The sequence below is a fragment of the Schistocerca nitens genome, chromosome 2 (genome assembly GCF_023898315.1).
Source record: "Schistocerca nitens isolate TAMUIC-IGC-003100 chromosome 2, iqSchNite1.1, whole genome shotgun sequence".
Classification (NCBI taxonomy): Eukaryota; Metazoa; Arthropoda; class Insecta; order Orthoptera; family Acrididae; genus Schistocerca; species Schistocerca nitens.
The window spans coordinates 34,737,439-34,753,495 of record NC_064615.1 but is presented as its reverse complement, the minus strand read 5'-3'; the positions used below and the strand labels follow the sequence as shown (position 1 = coordinate 34,753,495).

Sequence of the window (16,057 nt, the reverse complement as noted above, 5' to 3'; positions counted from 1 at the left end):
CCCACACACACACACACATTACTTCATTACTTGTAGCTTTATATGTCAGCTTCAAGGTGAAATGACCATCATTTCATTAAAGTCATAGCTTTTGTGATGTTTCAAATATAAGCATGAAATTCAAAAATGTTGCAATGGAAGAACGGGTTGCTATGCATCTGTGTTTGATGGATATTATGCCATATATTGCTGTGTATGAAATGTAGCTACCATTTCAATTTTTTCTTTAAACTCGGGAGGGGAGCAATATCACCCTTAAGTCTAGATGAAACTGATTTTATGTAGCACATTCACTTCTGATCGCAAATGTGTGACACTGAAATATTGATAACATCCCTCATGTCATGATAGCATGCAAAGAGGAGAGTATTTTGCCATATGGTTTACATACAGAACTTTCTTATTCACGATGATATCGTAGAAGCTATAGTTTTTTCCCCCAAAATCAGCAACATAATTGTTTAAGAATCATTGACAGTTAGTGAAAGGAGCATTTACTGCTATGAAAAACATGAAGCTTTTTATGTGGGAATGACCAGCAACAAACTGTCCATTCGCATGAATGGACATAGGCAGACAGTGTTTGTTGGTAATGAGGATCACCCTGTGGCTAAACATGCCTTGGTGCACAGCCAGCACATCTTGGCACAGTGTTACACCGTCCGGGTTATCTGGATACCTGTCAGAACTCCGGAGATGGGAACTTGCCCTTCAGTATATCCTCTCTTCTCGTTACCCGCCAGGCCTCAACCTCCGCTAATTTCAAGTTGCCGCCGCTCATACCTCACCTGTCATTCAACAACATCTTTGCCTATGTACTTCCACCTCGACTGACATCTCTGCCCAAACTCTTTGCCTTTACAAATGTCTGCTTGTGTCTGTGTATGTGCGTATGGATATGTGTGTGTATGCAAGTGTATACCTGTCCTTTTCCCCCCCTAAAGTAAGTCTTTCCGCTCCCGGGATTGGAATGACTCCTTACCCTCTCCCTTAAAACCCACATCCTTTCGTCTTTCCCTCTCCTTCCCTCTTTCCTGATGAAGCAGCCGTTTGTTGTGAAAGCTAGAATTTTGTGTGTATGTTTGTGTTTTTTTGTGTGTCTATCAACCTGCCAGCGCTTTCGTTTGGTAAGTCACATCTTCTTTGTTTTTATATATATTTTTCCCACGTGGAATGTTTCCCTCTATTATATTCATATTAAAAACACAGATGATGTGACTTACCGAACGAAGTCCGTCCACATCAAACCCACCAACAAGCAACAGTACCTCCATTATGACAGCTGCCACCCATTCCACATCAAACGGTCCCTTCCCTACAGCCTAGGTCTTCGTGGCAAACGAATCTGCTCCAGTCCGGAATCCCTGAACCATTACACCCACAACCTGACAACAGCTTTCGCATCTCGCAACTACCCTCCCGACCTGGTACAGAAGCAAATAACCAGAGCCACTTCCTCATCCCCTCGAACCCAGAATCCCCCACAGAAGAACCACAAAAGTGCCCCACTTGTGACAGGATACTTTCCGGGACTGGACCAGACTCTGAATGTGGCTCTCCAGCAGGGATACGACTTCCTCAAATCCTGCCCTGAAATGAGATCCATCCTTCAGGAAATCCTCCCCACTCCACCAAGAGTGTCTTTCCGCCGTCCACCTAACCTTCGTAACCTGTTAGTTCATCCCTATGAAATCCCCAAACCACCTTCCCTACCCTCTGGCTCCTATCCTTGTAACCGCCCCCGGTGTAAAACCTGTCCCATGCACCCTCCCACCACCACCTACTCCAGTCCTGTAACCCGGAAGGTGTACACGATCAAAGGCAGAGCCACATGTGAAAGCACCCACGTGATTTACCAACTGACCTGCCTACACTGTGATGCATTCTATGTGGGAATGACCAGCAACAAACTGTCCATTCGCATGAATGGACACAGGCAGACAGTGTTTGTTGGTAATGAGGATCACCCTGTGGCTAAACATGCCTTGGTGCACGGCCAGCACATCTTGGCACAGTGTTACACCGTCCGGGTTATCTGGATACTTCCCACCAACACCAACCTATCCGAACTCCGGAGATGGGAACTTGCTCTTCAATATATCCTCTCTTCCCGTTACCCACCAGGCCTCAATCTCCGCTAATTTCAAGTTGCCGCCACTCATACCTCACCTGTCATTCAACATCATCTTTGCCTCTTCACTTCTGCCTCGACTGACATCTCTGCCCAAACTCTTTGCCTTTAAATATATCTGCTTGTGTCTGTATATGTGTGGATGGATGTGTGTGTGTGTGTGTGCGAGTGTATACCCGTCCTTTTTGCCCCCTAAGGTAAGTCTTTCCGCTCCCGGGATTGGAATGACTCCTTACCCTCTCCCTTAAAACCCACTTCCTTTCATCTTTCCCTCTCCTTCCCTCTTTCCTGACGAAGCAACCGTTTGTTGCGAAAGCTAGATTTTTGTGTGTATGTTTGTGTGTCTATCGACCTGCCAGCGCTTTTGTTTGGCAAGTCTCATCACTTTCTATATATATATATATATATATATATATATATATATATATATATATATATATATATATATATATATATATAAAGAAAGATGATGAGACTTACCAAACAAAAGCGCTGGCAGGTCGATAGACACACAAACAAACACAAATATACACACAAAATTCAAGCTTTCGCAACAAACTGTTGCCTCATCAGGAAAGAGGGAAGGAGAGGGAAAGACGAAAGGATGTGGGTTTTAAGGGAGAGGGTAAGGAGTCATTCCAATCCCGGGAGCGGAAAGACTTACCTTAGGGGGAAAAAAGGACAGGTATACACTCGCACACACACACATATCCATCCACACATACAGACACAAGCAGACATATTTGGCTGAAATGAAAATGAATATAAAAATATGTGGGGAGAGATAAAGGTGAAGTAGAAAGCAAATGGGGATCTGGTGTGAAAAGAGGCGAAAAGGGGTTGGTTGGAGCTGGGTTATGTTGATCCTGTGGTGAAATAGTGTAGGTAGAAAACGATGTGCATAAAGGTTAGGTGGTTGTGTTGCCGCCAAAACACGTTAAAGGGTGGAGAAATTCGGGAAAATTTCGAAAAAACTACGTGAGGATGTATTAAAAGTAGTGGTATGGTGGTGGCAGATTATGGAAATGAGGCTAACAATTGTCTGGTGGAGAAATAATAACGTTAAAACCTGTGGGAAGCGGCTAAAAATGATCGGTGATGTGAAAAAACGGAAATCGAAATAAAGCAAAAGTTATTAAAACTAGCCGAAAAGGTTGTTTAATAGCTGAAAGGAACTGTTTGTGAACTAGAAACGGTGGATTTTATAGCAGTAGCGGAAGAAAAAATTTTTTGGTTATGGTTTGGAAGTGGGTTACGTATTATTACGTATTGTTGAGTATATATCGGCGGGATAAAATTGTATAGTGGATTACGGTAAAAAGGAGAAGGTGAATACAAAGGGAAACTACTGGCAAAAACAGAAGGAGGAAATAAGACGACAGAAAAGACTTCGAAATGTAACAGTGACAATAACAAACGTCATTGTTGGGTTCAAATTAATGATATGAATATAACAGAGGGAAACATTCCACGTGGAAAAAATATATCTAAAAAGAAAGATGATGAGACTTACCAAACAAAAGCGCTGGCAGGTCGATAGACACACAAACAAACACAAATATACACACAAAATTCTAGCTTTCGCAACCAACGGTTGCCTCATCAGGAAAGAGGGAAGGAGAGGGAAAGATGAAAGGATGTGGGTTTTAAGGGAGAGGGTAAGGAGTCATTCCAATCCCGGGAGCGGAAAGACTTACCTTAAGGGGAAAAAAGGACAGGTATACACTCGCACACACACACATATCCATCCACACATACAGACACAAGCAGATATATATTTTTTCCACGTGGAATGTTTCCCTCTGTTATATATATATATATATATATATATATATATATATATATATATAAAATAGAGGGAAACATTCCACGTAGGAAAAATATATCAAAAAACAAAGTTGATGTGACTTACCAAATGAAAGTGCTGGCAGGTCGACAGACACACAAACAAACACAAACGTACACACAAAATTCAAGCTTTCGCAACAAACTGTTGCCTCATCAGGAAAGAGGGAAGGAGAGGGAAAGACGAAAGGATGTGGGTTTTAAGGGAGAGGGTAAGGAGTCATTCCAATCCCGGGAGTGGAAAGACTTACCTTAGGGGGAAAAAAGGACGGGCATACACTCGCACACACACACACACACACACACACACACACACACACACACACATACACACATATCCATCCACACATATACAGACACAAGCAGACATATTTAAAGACAAATAGTTTGGGCAGAGATGTCCGCCCAAACTATTTGTCTTTAAATATGTCTGCTTGTGTCTGTGTATGTGTGGATGGATATGTGTGTGTGTGCGCGAGTGTATACCCGTCCTTTTTTCCCCCTAAGGTAAGTCTTTCCGCTCCCGGGATTGGAATGACTCTTTACCCTCTCCCTTAAAACCCACATCCTTTCGTCTTTCCCTCTCCTTCCCTCTTTCCTGATGAGGCAACAGTTTGTTGCGAACGCTTGAATTTTGTGTGTATGTTTGTGTTTGTTTGTGTGTCTATCGACCTGCCAGCGCTTTCGTTTGGTAAGTCACATCATGTTTGTTTTTAGATAAATTTTTCTCAAAAATATTTAATTCACACACAACAACATGTAAAACTATGTCATCTTATTTCTAAACTCTCACACCCTTATTTATTATTGAAAATGTGTATATTATTTAAGTCTCAAGATTGCAATATAGTATTATTGTTAACAAAGTTTTATGAAAAGCGGTTCATTTTAGATATGTAGTGTTTGATTCATTTTGATCTGCATTTGGGCAAGATTTTTTATGAACATTTTTTATTAATGTAGGCCAACTGGTAATTCTTTTTAAGTAGGCAAATGTGGTGGCCACATTGATCCAGCTTTAAAAAAAAAAAAAAAAAAAAAAAAAAAAAATACCCCATTGAGCGGTTCATAACAAAGGTAAAGTTCTGGGTTTGGGTGAACAGTTCTACATCGAAAGGCTGCTTGGAGTGCATAACACTTCTTCACAGTGAAAAACTGGTAGTCACAAGTGACCCCAGGACTGGCCTGCATATGGGTGGTACAAAATGATGTCCCAACTCAGGCAGGAAACAACCAAAAGTTAGAAAATTTCATTTAAAAAGAAATCATGAAGGGGCCTCTAAAACCCCATTTGTACAGTGTGGTAAGAATGTAATAATGCCATGACTGTCACACTGAAAGGAACATTACATGGTTTCAGATTTTGTGTAGTGAAGGACACATTCTTATCCTCCACATGCTAGCATGAAGTGTGCCACGAAGTGTTCTGTAATAACATTAGAGGCAGAATATATACTGCTATGCAAAAGGATAATGGAAAAACCAGCTGTTAGCTGGTGACTATAGATACGATGCAACTTGGACCACCCATGTGAGCAGTCGCAATATTCCTTCAACTGGTGTTTTATATGGTAGTGTATCCGTGATTGGGTAAAATGTGGGAGGCTCTTGATAACTGGGAAATGTTCACTTGCACAGAAATCATCATGTACCCTTCATTGGATTTAAAGGATAAGACAGGGTTCAGACAGAGATTGATACCAATATGCACACTAGATACCACACTAAAATGAGTTGGTGTGTCACTACTTAGTAAACATAAGTCAAGGTCTCTCATCACTTGTTGCGTTAGAGTACCTCATCAGATGTTCTATTACTGCCCCACCATGGGTTGTGGACACTGAAACCACCCACAAAGAGAAAAAGTGAAGGTATACAATGGATCATGTCAGCTATCTCCTGATATGTCAGCTCCCTGTCTGATGGGGGAGGTAGACATGGCAGAGAATAAAATCAATAGTAATCCGTAAGGAACAGCCACAGCCTCTAACGCTGTATTATGTGGGAACTGATAATTAAAAATGCCCGCAAGCAACAAAGTGCAGTCACCACCTGATGCCCTCAAAGGGTCAATTCTGTTTTTCAAATAGGTACAGTGGTTATGTAAGGTAGGGTATATGTGTTGGGGGAACTAATTTCCTGAAGATCTGTATATGTTCTGGGTAAAAAGAAAGCAGGTGTCAGAATTCCACTAACTGGTAAAAATAAACATTCCAGTTCCACTGTATGTAGGGGCAATCAGGATGGTGGCAAGGAGGTGAGAAGGTGGGTCATATTTCAGCCTCTGCATGCACCACCTGCTGAGTAGGAACAATGTCACAGTGCACAACGTCAGTCTTGTGGGATAGGGGCTTACAATACAGCTGAGGCCTCCATTTACTGGAGCCACTTTTTTTCCTTGTCTTTTCTTCTCTGCTCTCTGGCTGGAGGTTATTTGGTTGTGTATCAGGAAGGAAAGAAGAATTGACTGTCTTGCAGTTCAAAGCTCATATATCAGTGGCTGTTTTGGGCCACAAGGTATCATCAGTCTACTGAGAAGATCCAGAGAGAGGTGACATGCTCCTAAATTTAATGAACTGTTTACTGAAAAAGTAGAACACAGACAACAAACAATAATCAACCACAATGTAGAACAAAAAGTGTGTCACTATTTTCTTACTGACTGTGTATATTTATGAAAGAAAAAAAAAATCAGCAATTCTGTTAAATTTTTTTGAGACATCAGTCTTCTGACTGGTTTGATTTGGGCCACCGTGACTTATCCTGTGGAACCTATTCAGCTCGGAGTTACACTTACACCCTGCACATTCTCAATTATTTGTTGGATATATTCTAGTCTCTGTCTTCCACTAAACTCTTCTGCTCTGTTTATTATTATGTTTTACCACAAGTTCTATCATCTTGTCCTGTCTTCTTGTCAGTGTTTTCCATATGTCCCTTTCTTCACCAATTCTGCTTAGAATCATTCCTTCTTTTTATCAGTCCACCTAGTTTTCAACATCCTTCTATAGCACCACATCCACACATCGATCTGCTATAGGTGATCAATTCCCTTTCCCTTACTTTACATTTTGCTCCAGCCAAGAATTTCCGTTATTGTTATACAATACTGATAAACTGTGACCAATACTGTATCCCTTATATCTTCCATATTAATTCCAATTTCTTCTTGTCTCATATCATCATTTCCACTCCTCTTTTGCACTGTGTCACCCATTTCCTCAAAGTTTGGTAGCCACACTTTCATAGCATATGTCGATAGGACCAGGGCACGATGTACAAGACTGTAATAAGCACAAAACACATGCTGCACAGCCATATACCTCTTCTTGTATTTTTAAAATGCCTTCACGGCAACAGCGTGTCATTCACCAGTCCACAATGACATCTCAACTGAACATCAATATCTGGGTCAATGGCAAAGGTTTATTGTCCAGATGGCACCACCCATTTTCTGATATCTAATAAAATATGTTATTTCCACAGTTCCCAAACCGTCCTTTTCACTGTCAGACCTGTTACTAGTTTTTCCACTTACCATATCCTGGTGGCAAGTCTCCCGGCTGACTAATATTGTGAGAACCACGACCAGCCTGTTGCAACATCAATGAATTTCTCTGTCGTGCAGATCGTCGACGATGAGCAGCTGCTTGAGCCTGACTGCCTGAAGAATTTTCACGTTCACGTCTACTGCCAGCAGCTGGCAGCTCTGTTCTTGAAGGCCGATTTTCAGCTTCACTGTGAATTAAAGACGCCATTTCATACAAAACTAGGTATCATTCAAAGCTCATCCTTTTAATACATTAAAATTTATTTTGAATGAAAATGAAACACTTACTTAACATAAATATAGTACTAATTCTTCACAGGAGAACAACATAACATGGTTCTATGAACTTACCATTTTAATGCACTTCTCAGTAGAACAATTCATATTTAAAGTTGAAAAAGAAACGAACTGTTTTGTTCTACTACTATATATCGAGCAAGTTTTCGGCTTACTGGGCCATTCTACATCCTTGGTGTAATGTTGGAAAGCAAATGTAGCTCATCTGTACATGAGATCATGAATAGAACAATTATGCAACTACTACTCAAGTGTATGAGATTCTGACCACGTTGAATTAAACTAAGACAATGAAGCAATTCAGAGTCGTGTTGCTAGCTTTATCATCAGTAGGTTTGCTTAACACACGAGTGTTACAGAAATGCTCCGTGAGCTCTAGTGGCAATCACTGGAGGGAAGACTACATTCTTTTCGCAAAACATTATTGGGAAAGTTTAGAGAACCAACACTTAAGACCGACTGCACACATTTCTATTGCCAACAACATACGTCTCACGTTAAGAACTGGAAAAGACGAGATAAGAGAAATTACAGTTTGTACAGAAGCATATAGTCAGTCTTTTTGCTGTCACTCCATTTGCGATTGGAACAGGAAAGGGAATGGCTAGCAATGGTACAAGGTACTTTCCACTAAGCACCATATGGTGGCTTGCAGAGCACGTAAGTAAGTGTAGTTGTAGATACTGAGGATCCTGCAGATGGACCAATAAGCCAAAAATTGGTTCGACATGAATATTTGTAGAACAAAATGCAGTTTGTTTTTCATCCTCAAAAACGCTTGTCATTTTTAATTACACTTCACTTCATATAATTTCTAATGTAACTGAGAGCTCAGTAACAGTAATTCCATATTGATGAGTATTTTCTAATTGGATATGTAGTATTTTGCTGGTACTGTTACATACACATTTATTTGGTTAAGTAATGTTGGTGTGGTCAGCATTTTTTTTTTTTTTAAATTTTTATTTTAAGAGGAAACTAGCAATAGCTTATGCTGCAATAAGTAACCCAGTGGCATGTGGTGTTAACACTTGCAAGCTATATCTAAATCACAAAAACCTATCTCTGAAGACATACTTGTAACTGAATTTATAACTCTGTAGATTTATTGCAAATTGTAGTTGATACATACACTTTGAAGTACTGTAATAAAAAGTTATTTGTAAAGGAATTTGGTTGATACTTAATTTAATATTAGAATCTGGCCAAATAACAGGTAGGTAACTTTCAGGGAACAGTCTATTTCAAACTGCCTAGTGATATGGACTCAGGTAATTGCTGGTTTGCTTAAGCTGTTTTGAAGTAGTGCTATTTCACGGTTACAATTTGTGCCATGCCAGGAGAGGACGACATATACCATACGGAATCTCTCTAAGAAATATATTAAAGAAAAATGCTCCCAGATGAACAAGTTTTTATTCACAGATTACACAGGTCATTCACTGTAGAGGTTCATAGACCTAGGTTGCTATCCGTGTGGACAAATGGTTTTTGACAAAGATATCAGTATCTTTTCTAACATCTTTAGCAGCACTGCAGTCATGCAATTACATATCAGGAGGATCATAGCAATGTTAGATATTTATCTTGGGAGATAATGTTCAAAACCATTTCAACTTCTCAATGGGGGATATATCTGAAAACTGGGCACATCAGGGGGATGGATGAACATCTTAGGAGATCACATTGGGTAATATAAAAGGCGTGTGCTTGGGTACTGTGTTGCTGGAAGAACACCTCTCATTTCATAAGATGGGCAACAGAAAAATTTAGATGATAAGGACATGTCCTGCAGTTTTCCAGATGGTTTTGTAAGGTCGTTGCCGGCTGTAGACCACTAGTTTCCACTCCCCAAGTACATAATACACTTTCAAACACCCATCACTGATGCGAAGGCAGAATCTTCTATCATCAAGCACAAGTTTGTGCCATTAATCTTAGCTGCATCTTTTCCTACACCATCAAAGGTGCATTGCGCATTGATGTCATGTGAGAGGAAGTTTGGCAAGCAGTAACCTTGATGAAGTCCAACTTCCACCAAATGTTTCTAGATTACCATGGAGACATTGGGTGCATGAATGGCTCTAATATGTGCTGCGATCACCACACAGTCCGTGACAGATAGTCTTATGATGTGTCTATGCAAGCATGACTTTATAGTTGCACCCACTGGAACAATAAGCTTGTCAATGTATGTTCCTAGCAAGTCATTTATTGCTGAAAAATGAAGGAACAAACCTCCTGCCAACACTGCTAGAAGTAGCTTCATGCACAACTTTACTCTACATGCCTTTTAAAACTATTTCTGTACCTATGATTCTACTGCTCATAAGGATTACACCAAACTTCTGAAGAAAATACAACACATAAGCATATATTGTTTATTCAAAAGGTGTATTTTTAGACAAAACAATACCCAGAAAGATTTCCATTACTCCAATTGCATAACCAATACCGAGTACAAGGTATGATCAAAAAGTATTGGAATTGTTTAAATTTTCCACGTTTTATATATCCAATAAAAAAATTGTTCATACACGTGTTCTTGATGTATATTTGCATTTTCAGTTGTTTTGAATATCTAATTTATTGTCAACAGTTGAACAGATCATGTGTGTTTTCAAGTGCTTGGGGAATTTTTACTTTCAAAAAAGATGGATCAGAGAATTTGAATCAAGTTTTGCTGGAAAAATGGAATAAAGTACAGCACCATATTTGAAATGTTGACTGTGGCTTTGGGCAAATCTGCTACGATTAAGAGAAGTGTTAACAAGTGGTATAAACGTTTCACAGAGAGTCGAGAAGAAGCCGAAGATGACTGCCCTGGCGACTCTAGCACATCTATTCCTGATGGGTATACTGGTAAGAAGTAGAAATCAAGGATCAACTGTCGCAATGGAAACTGCCTCAAGAGACCAAAATCGCCAAGTTCAATCACATGTAAAGGTTTTTCTCAATGTTTTCTTTGATTACAATGGATAGAGCACCATGAATTATTGCCTTATGGTCATAAGGTCAATGAGGAATGATACTTGGAACTTACACACTATCTGTGTGAAGCAATCCAAAGAAAATTACCAGAATTGTGGCAAAAGCACTAGAGGAAATTGCTTCACTATATTGTTCCTGCTCACACCACAATGCTTGTTCATGACTGATTGGCAAAAAACACAAATGTTATGTTGCCTCAGCCACAGTATTCACCGCACATGGTCCCCTGTGACACTTTTCTATTCCCAAGGCTGACAAGAAACATGAAAGGGCATTCATTTTGCCACCATTGATGAGATGAAATGGAATCGCTGAAGGAACTGAACACCATAATGAAAAGTTAATGTCAGAAGTGCTTCCAAGATTGGAAAAATCACTGGCACAAGTATGTTTTATATGATGCAGATTACTTTGAAGGGGACAAAGTTGATGTTGGGGAATGAATGAAGATTCTTGTTAAGAAAAACAAAACTTCCCATTACTTTTTGGTCACACCTCATATTTGATATCAAAAGTGTGTTACAGACTTTTTTTCTAAATATTCATTTCTCAATGCATAAGTAAACATGAATTAAAAACAAGAACTAACATTATTAGATATATGTAAAAAAGAACTTCTCCTATGAAAATATATCCTACAACTGGTCTATACACAGGTGTGCAATAAAATGTGGTACTATACTCAATGTGGTGAGACTAATAAGATTGCACATGTGGATGTGAGCAGCAGTCATAAAATAGGACAGCAAAAAATAAGGAGAAAATGAGGAGACAGAGATGGGAGAGGGAAGGAGGAAATGTAAAAGGAGGAATAAAATGTGATATGAACAGTGAGCTACAAATAGAAAGTTTGGTAGCTCAGCTTCAGAACAAAGTACTGGATGACTTTTACAGAATAAAACTTCTGTATCGATCAATAGAAACATGCAACTACCATTAAAACAAAAGGTGAGAGGGCTACTAGTAACAAGAGAAAAAAAGTGACAAAAATCGCAGGACAGCAATATGCACATATACTGATGGCGACAGTATTGCATACATGAGGTATAAAATGGCAGTGCACTGGCGGAGCTGTCATTTGTACTCAGATGATTTATGTGAAAAGGTTTCTGATACGATTATGGCCGCACAATGGGAATTAACAGATTCTGAACATGGAATGGTACCTGGAACTACACAAATGGTACATTCCATTACCGAAATCATTACAGAATTCATGAAGTAAGAGATATGCAATTGCTCCGATGTGTGTGTCTAAAATTTGAGGGGGGGAGAAAAAAAAAAAACAATAATTAAGCTATGAATATTTCAAATTGGGAAAAATTGAATGTCAGTTTTTGTGCTTGCTGTTTTGTTTCATAAAACTGCTGGTCTGTAACAGGCAAAGGCTTTTGTGTACTTATGTCTAAGGTGATTTGATAATTCGGAGTATTTTCATTTATTTAATCATGTCAGAAAACATACATCATATAATCAAAATAATGCATGGATAATTTCAATCTGGTACAACTAGCGTTAACTTTTTTCTATAAACAGACATTACATAGTAACACATATTTTATCAGGTGTGCTAAAAAGTAATGGCCCAGAATCTTTTATGTGAGAACTCAAAGTTTTAAAAAAAAAAAAAAAAAAAAAAAAAAAAAAAAAAAAAAAAAACATCAATAACATTCTATGTCTTTATTCTTCAAGTCTACATATTTATTTCTCAACATAAACACCCTGGTTATGAATATGTTTTTCCTGACAAGGGACCAGTTTGTAGAGTGTTTTCCATTTTGCCCAGCTTTCTTCATGACCAGAAGGTAAGTTCTCACATGGCACCATCCATTCTGTGTCGGTTGTGCCAGGAACTTAGTGCAAATGCTGAAGGTCGCTCAATGATGGTTTCTGTAGCGTGGAAGATTCTTTGTTTTGATTTGATTTGTGAAGCTGCTGGTGAATACCCATACAGAGAAATGGGTCTTTAGATTTATTGCTTTATTTCTTTCTAGCGGATGGTAGAGTCACAGCAGAACTGATTTGATCTCAGGCAGGCTGTGGTGATTCTACAAGTCTCAATTAGGGCAACTTCAACCCGCCTAGCATGACCGGAACTGTGTCACACAGGGCAGGCAAATTTTGCAGCAGAGTGACAGAGTGCTAAGGTTGATGTTCTCAGAACATGAGGCTGTTTTTCCAAAGTTGTACCAGCTAGTTTCCAGAGTATGTTATTTCTTGCTGATACCTTCCTTTTGGTGTTCAAACATTGATTTCTGTGAGTGCGTGTTCAATCAAGGTTGACTCCTAAATATTTGGGTGTGGTGCTGTGTTCTAATTGGGTTCTTCCCAGGTCATCTGGCCAGAGTTTGCTATTGGTGTAGATGTTAAAGAGGATGGCTGCTCAGGCGCTTCTGTATGGGAGGCCATCTTTGTGGTTCTTCCACCTATTTCTCTCACATTGTAGTCAACAAAAAAATCTGTGATTATATAGTAGGCATTCTAATATCTGAGTCAGTTTATAATTCTTTGTTATTTCACAGAGATTCTTTAACAATAAGCAGTGGTTAACTGTGTCATATGCTGCCATCAGATCAATGAAACCTACACCCATGATTTTACTGTTTTCAAAGCCATCTTCAGTATACTGCATTAGGCGTAACATTTGAGAGGTGCAGCTTTTCCCTTGTTGGAAACCTGCTTGTTCCAGTATAAGTACTGGTTCTATTATTTTGGACAGCTTGTCTAATATCATTCACTCGAGCGTTTGGTGTGTATGACGTAACAAGGAGACTGGTCTGTAGATTTTCGAATCATTTGCATCTTTACCATACTTCCAAACTACAGTGACTCCAGCCTTTCTCCATAGTTCTGGAATTTTACAGCTGACTGTGCAGTTATTTAGTAAATTAAAGCACCACTGTTTGCTGATGGTACCAAATCTTTTGAACTGTTCAATACAGATGTCATCTAGGCCTGCTGCTTTGACATGTTTATATTTGTTAAGTGCTCTATTAAAGATCTTTTATGATGAAAGGATCATGCAGGATGCTATTGTTTCGTTTCAGTTTTTTACTTTGATTTGTCTACAGTTTTCCTTGGTTTGCTGCTTTCAATGAGCTCATTTGCTATTTGGGTTGCAGATATGTTGCAAAGCACTTGAGTCTCAGAAGCATCATTGCTGAGGCGTTTTGGTAGTTTTCAAGCCTTGTGGCTATTTCTTCCCATGTTTACCTCCTCCATTAACTTAATCCACCAGGTGTGTTTGACTCAGAAATTAGGGAAATGACATGTTAACCACTTGCAATGGTTTCAGCACTAAATAGGTTCATTTCAAAATTATCTTTATATACATTGAACAGAATGCATGTTTCTGGAGTAAGTCCCTGTATGTATGTATGTATGGATATGTTTCCACAGCCTCTACAAACAGGTTTGTAATAGCAGAACCTGACAGTGTTCACTCTTTCTTCATACAATTCTGAAACAGGCTGAATTGTTTAGATTCTCTCATCTAACATAATTATGATCTCTTTTTTTAATTTGCTTTTTTGAAATTTCATCTTCACTTGAAATACACAGTTTGTAGTCTGACTGGTGATACTAACTGGCACATTATTGGATGGTGTTGTGTATGTGGAATTGGTAAACTGATTTGATGCTTTGTTGGGACAGGTTTTCACTAGCAAAAATACGGTCAGGATTGTAACCAAATTGTCATTCGCCACTGTTGAAGGATGAGGGTAGATTACTGTGTCGGATAAGTGACACTTATTATGTTCACCCATTCTAGAAGGGCCTCTCCATTTACATCATCTTCAGGGTATCCCAGACAACACTGTGGCTGTTGAAACCACGACAACAAAGTTTTCTGATTGTAGAAATTAGGAGGAGGACTGAAACAAATATCTTTCTTTGGAGGTTTGTAGATGGATGAAACTATCAAGTTATTAATTTCACCCATGAAGATTTCAATGTTACTGACACCTGTAATTGAAGTTGAGAGAATCTGAAGGTCTGTTATATCTTCCGCTATGTGTTTTCTTTTTTTCCCCTGGAGTTAATCACAAGTTCAAAATATTTTTTGTGTTGCTATGGTCAAATGTAAATATAAATGTTTTATTTGCAGAGTTGCCTAATGGTGAGTTGATTTAAAACTGAAATTTGATTGCTATAATTTGTAACAAACAGCAGGGTATCATCCATACGCACAGAAGGTGCACTCTTCTGCTTTCGAACTTGCTCATGTATTTCACTTCTTGCATGTAAGAGAAAGTTATTTATATTAAAATACCTCTGTATTAGTGTTAAAATTAAGTTAATATAAGAAAATAATACCAAGAAAACTTTCATAAGTTAAATTTGTAACTCTCAATGACAACTGAATGTCTTCCTCACTCTCCTCTACAATTTTAGTGAGATAAAAAAAGTGACATACAAAAATTATAAAAGCTAGAATTTCTTTCCTACTGGCCTAAACAAGTCTGTATGTGTAACAAACTGTAAAATATAAAATGTCTATGGTTTCAGGAAATTTCTTGATAAAGGGTTGTGCAAAATCAGAATAATTTCTGCTACTCAGATTAATGATGTTTCAATAAAATTTACAACGATATGTAGCTCCAACATAATTTTTATTGCTCATAAAGTGCTCGCCAGCATATTCTTAACAGATGAGTCCCTCTCATCGTGGGGTCTGAGTGACCTCCCTTCCTTTTCAACCTTCCTCAACCCATATCCCTCTTTCCTCCCTGAAGTGGAGAGTTTGTATAATTTTGTGTTCTTTTGTATGCTTCTATCAGCAGGGCTAAAAACTTCACACCCCGCGCGCCCAAAGATAAACCCTGGCCAGAGATCCTGTATCAAAAGCTTATCACCATATACCTAATTATTAAGTTAATGGCATAGTACACACACACACACAGTTATGTTAAATATAGCATTCATTATTACTAGTATACTTTGTAATATCTATTGCCCCTCATCCAACTTCCATTGCCACTCATACAACATCCAAATAACACAATCACACTGCGTATTTATAATTTTAAAAAAGATAGCACATATTAGTTACTTGACCTTAACTCTGAGATTACATTCTATACTTAATAGTGGTGGAAGAAGAACTGTGATCACCATTAAGGTGTTCCCTTCATCTACTGTGGTGTAAGTACATTGCAGAATAAGATAGTGTGTGTTTGTTTTGCACATTGTCAGGAAAGCAGCAGCAGCAGTAGTAGGAATAAGTCTGGTAGTAATAGTAG

General features: G+C 38.7%; 1 protein-coding gene across 1 annotated transcript in view; it reads right to left on the bottom strand.

Annotated features, from left to right (window-relative positions):
* Nucleotides 1–16,057, bottom strand: part of LOC126235699 (E3 ubiquitin-protein ligase SMURF1) — a 177,320-nt gene that overhangs the window by 76,596 nt on the left and 84,667 nt on the right. Inside the window, exon 7 of the mRNA XM_049944453.1 lies at nucleotides 7,515–7,714. Coding sequence (XP_049800410.1) covers nucleotides 7,515–7,714 — 200 coding nt within the window. The remainder of the gene's footprint in view (nucleotides 1–7,514; nucleotides 7,715–16,057) is intronic.